This window comes from Astatotilapia calliptera, chromosome 1 (assembly GCF_964374335.1).
Source record: "Astatotilapia calliptera chromosome 1, fAstCal68.1, whole genome shotgun sequence".
NCBI classification, from domain to species: domain Eukaryota; kingdom Metazoa; phylum Chordata; class Actinopteri; order Cichliformes; family Cichlidae; genus Astatotilapia; species Astatotilapia calliptera.
In genome coordinates this window covers 9,490,640-9,494,216 of record NC_137422.1, presented here as the reverse complement: position 1 = coordinate 9,494,216, position 3,577 = coordinate 9,490,640, and the positions used below count along the sequence as shown (strand labels likewise).

Here is a 3,577-nt window from a genome sequence, read left to right as displayed (position 1 = left end):
GGCTGTCATTGAGCTAGTGAAGTGATTGTGCCCCAAACAATGCTGATTAAAAACTGATGAATCAAGTACCATCATCAGCCACACAAAGAGGGCGTCCATATTACATTCATTGATAATGAATAACATTAGGAGATGGTGTCAAGTTTATGTTATCCAAAAGTAAGAGCCTGAGTACTGAGTCTATCACTATGTGCACTGTTTTTTTCATTTTTCTTCTGTCTGTGCAATATTGTCAGAATTATATTTTTCCTCAGAGTGATGATGAAAACCTAGTTACTTCTAGCCTGACCCACCTTACATGGGTCTTCTAAAAGCTAACTGAAAAGCCACCACAAACCAAAAGAGTGCAGCAAGAGTAATAACAGGGACTGGAAAAAGATATCACTTTCTCCTATATTAGAAACCCAGATAGCAAGGAAACATTGAAACACTGTTGAGTCAATATCAGGCTGTGTCATTGAATCAACATTGAAGTGTGACGTTGACCTAACGTCACTCTTGCACCCGTTTTTAATGTTGAAACAACGTCAGGTTTTGATGTTGAATCAATGTTGAAACCTGACATTGATTCAACGTTGTATTTTCTAATACTGTTGACATTGAAACAATGTCAGATTCTGATATTGAAACACTGTTGAGCTATGATGTTGATTTTCCACCTCTTTCGCACAGTTGCTTTTTATTAAAACAACAGTTAAATCATGACTGGAAATCTACCTCTCTTTATAGGTATTTTAACCAATACTAAACTACTGCATGTTTCCATCAATACTTAAACCACCTAAACACATAATTGTACTTATTCCTCAAATTGGACACCCTTTATAAAAAACAAAAGTCTCACGATGTATCATGTCAATATTATTATCCTAAAATAAGAAAGCATTGCATGTGATGTAACAGAGAAAAAAAATAAACAAAAAAAGGTCAATAGGCATATGTTTCGTTTGCTAAATACTTTATTAAAACACAGTTTTCTATTTACATTTATGTTTAACATAAATTTGTAATTTTTTACTTCGGGATGGGGATGCATGATGTGCGTCCTGCACCACCCAAACGATCTGGGGCGTACCGGAGCCATTTCTGCACTGCTTGTGCAAAGACAAACTCGGACATAGAGTTTGCCCCTAACTGCTGCGTCAGACCATCTAGGACAAAAATACACACACACACACACACAAACAAAAAAAGTGAATTAGAGCACATGAATAAGCTCATGTTATAGCACATGATAAATACTTTTTTGCCCCACTGTAACTGTCTTCAGCGGGGAGAAAGTATGTAAACTCCTAGGCTGATAAACATGAAAGTCACCAGGTGTAAATCTGCAAACTGCTGCATTTGATTCCCAAAGAGCTATGAGCGGAAAAAGTGATAAGTCTTAGCATAGTGTGCCGTGTATCCTTTAAAACAAAATAAACATGGGGTCCTTGGGCTGTACAAACTACAACCCAAGGACTAAACAAGCCAAAGACCAAAGACTCCATCTCCAGATTAACCGGACATGAAAGTCTTGTTATTAAGAAAGACAAAGTAATATAGCAAAAAAACGGTAAAACTTACCAAATATGCATTTGCAGAGCGCTGTATCTTTAAATGCCCTTTTTTGCTTTGTCTGGTCCTTGGTTTTTTTCCCTGCCCAGTTTAGTAACGAGGCCAGCTCGTTTGTAATGGCATAAGCCATTACACGGCGGACTCGCACCTCCAGTGTGGTCCCTCCAATCAAGGCAAGGCGTCTCACCTATAGACACATTTCAATAGATGGAATTAGCGTGTCTCATGTCTTAAATGTGTATGCAAGTGCTTGTGTGTTTAATCAACAGGCCGTTGTTATGTATTTAAATCACAGCTATTACACTTTATAGTTACAAAGTGTACATAAACTTTATATAATTACCATTGCCTTATTTGCCTCTATTGATTGAAGAGCTGCCTCTGCATTGTTTAGGTCCTCCATGTTGTGCAAGGGCAAATCCAGAGGCAGTACCCCAGCATCTACCGAATCATTGCAGCCGGTATTGCGGATGGCTCTGACCTCATCACGCAGTTCGTTCACAGCTCTCGTCAGGTCTGACAGCATAGTTAATATCTTTTGTGAGGTCGCATCTGTTTAAAAAAAAAAAAAAACAATTCTAGAAAGATTAATGGCTTAAGCAGTGAGAGGCAAAAAATTAATATATCCATAAGTGACGGTGTAACATTCTGCATTCAAGTATAAGTTGTTCTAACTCACATATATTTGATATTTGTATATGTAGCTTGCCATCACCAGTGCGTGAATTATGTGTGAATGGCTTTGGCATGTTCCTAGCAGCGTTTTCCTTCATTTCTGCCTTTACGTGTGGACGGGATTATTTTTTAAAACGAAAACGGAAAATCTCAGTTTTCAAAAATACCCGTGTACGTGTGGACATAGCCTCAGTTTTCAGTTAATGAAAACACAGTTTACGTGTGGACAAAAGGTGCAAACGCAAGGTAGGTGAGCGTGCAACGTAAAGTTAGGTGAGCGTGCAACGTAAAGTTAGGTGAGCGTGCAACGTAAAGTTAGGTGAGCGTGCAACGTAAAGTTAGGTGAGCGTGCAACATAAAGTCTGAATTGAGTGCGAATCGAAGCGGGTGCTCACCAATCATTAAAAGTAACAAAGTCATTGAACACATTTATACAGTTACCTTTACGTTTATCAATCATATATCACAGATTTACAATTTTTTTGTAGTACTATGCTAAAAAGCAACTACAGAGTGAAAGTCTGGGTCAAGCGCCGAGGCGACGGCAAGAACAAAGGAACCCTCGAAGCGTTAACGCTAGTTTTGTAAGGGAATATAACAGAAAAGTATGAAACGAAAATGTTTTCTTTGTTGATAGACTTTGTTCGCAGTGCAATTTACTTGTTGCCGGATTGTAATAGACACGATTTCGGGCTCCCACATTTTGTCCGAAACTGTACATTAACCAGTTTTTTTTTACTGTTATTCAAATGCGACCGTGGAAATAACGAATAGAAGAAAATTCATTCATTCTTACCTTATACTAATCGTGGTGCAGGCCAGTGCAGTGCATGAACTGATGCCTTCTCCGGTCAATTCCGCTGAGAGTAAATCGAATGTCCCGCTCTACTGTACAAGACAATGGTTACCTGGAGGGATGTACCACTGAGAGGGGTGCTATGGAATAGTCCAAGTGGTGGCAGCTTCAATTCCCCGCTCAACCATAAATCATTGGTTTTTCAACGTGATTGTTGTCACCTTGTCAACTATAAATAGATCAACAATCAACGATGACAGAACAACAGTGAATCAATGTTATTTCAATGTCAGTGTCAGGTTTCATCAGTATTTCAATGTTGTTTCAACATTGGTTTTGTGTTAACATTTCAATCCTGACGATTCTGATGGTTCAGATGGAAAATCAACATCTGTTCAATGTCTCCTTGCTATCTGGGTAAGTATTTACTATCTTCCTGTCAAATTCAACATTGCTGTCCTACGAGGAGTTTGCATGTTTTCCGAGTGCCTGCAGGGGTTCTCTGCCTGTGCTCAGACTTTCCCCCATAGTCCATAGTAGACAATAGAC

The 3,577-nt window shown here is 38.9% G+C and overlaps 1 protein-coding gene across 1 annotated transcript; it reads right to left on the bottom strand.

Moving 5' to 3' along the window:
* Window positions 1-941: 941 nt before the first annotated feature.
* On the bottom strand, window positions 942-3,169 carry LOC145428924 (uncharacterized). Its single transcript, XM_080301903.1, has 4 exons — window positions 3,029-3,169; window positions 1,901-2,109; window positions 1,567-1,744; window positions 942-1,151 (listed from the first exon to the last, which is right to left on the bottom strand). The coding sequence occupies exons 2-4, from the start codon at window positions 2,081-2,083 to the stop codon at window positions 1,015-1,017; spliced, it is 498 nt and encodes a 165-aa protein (XP_080158029.1). The 5' UTR covers window positions 2,084-2,109; window positions 3,029-3,169; the 3' UTR covers window positions 942-1,014.
* Between the last annotated feature and the right edge of the window lie 408 nt (window positions 3,170-3,577).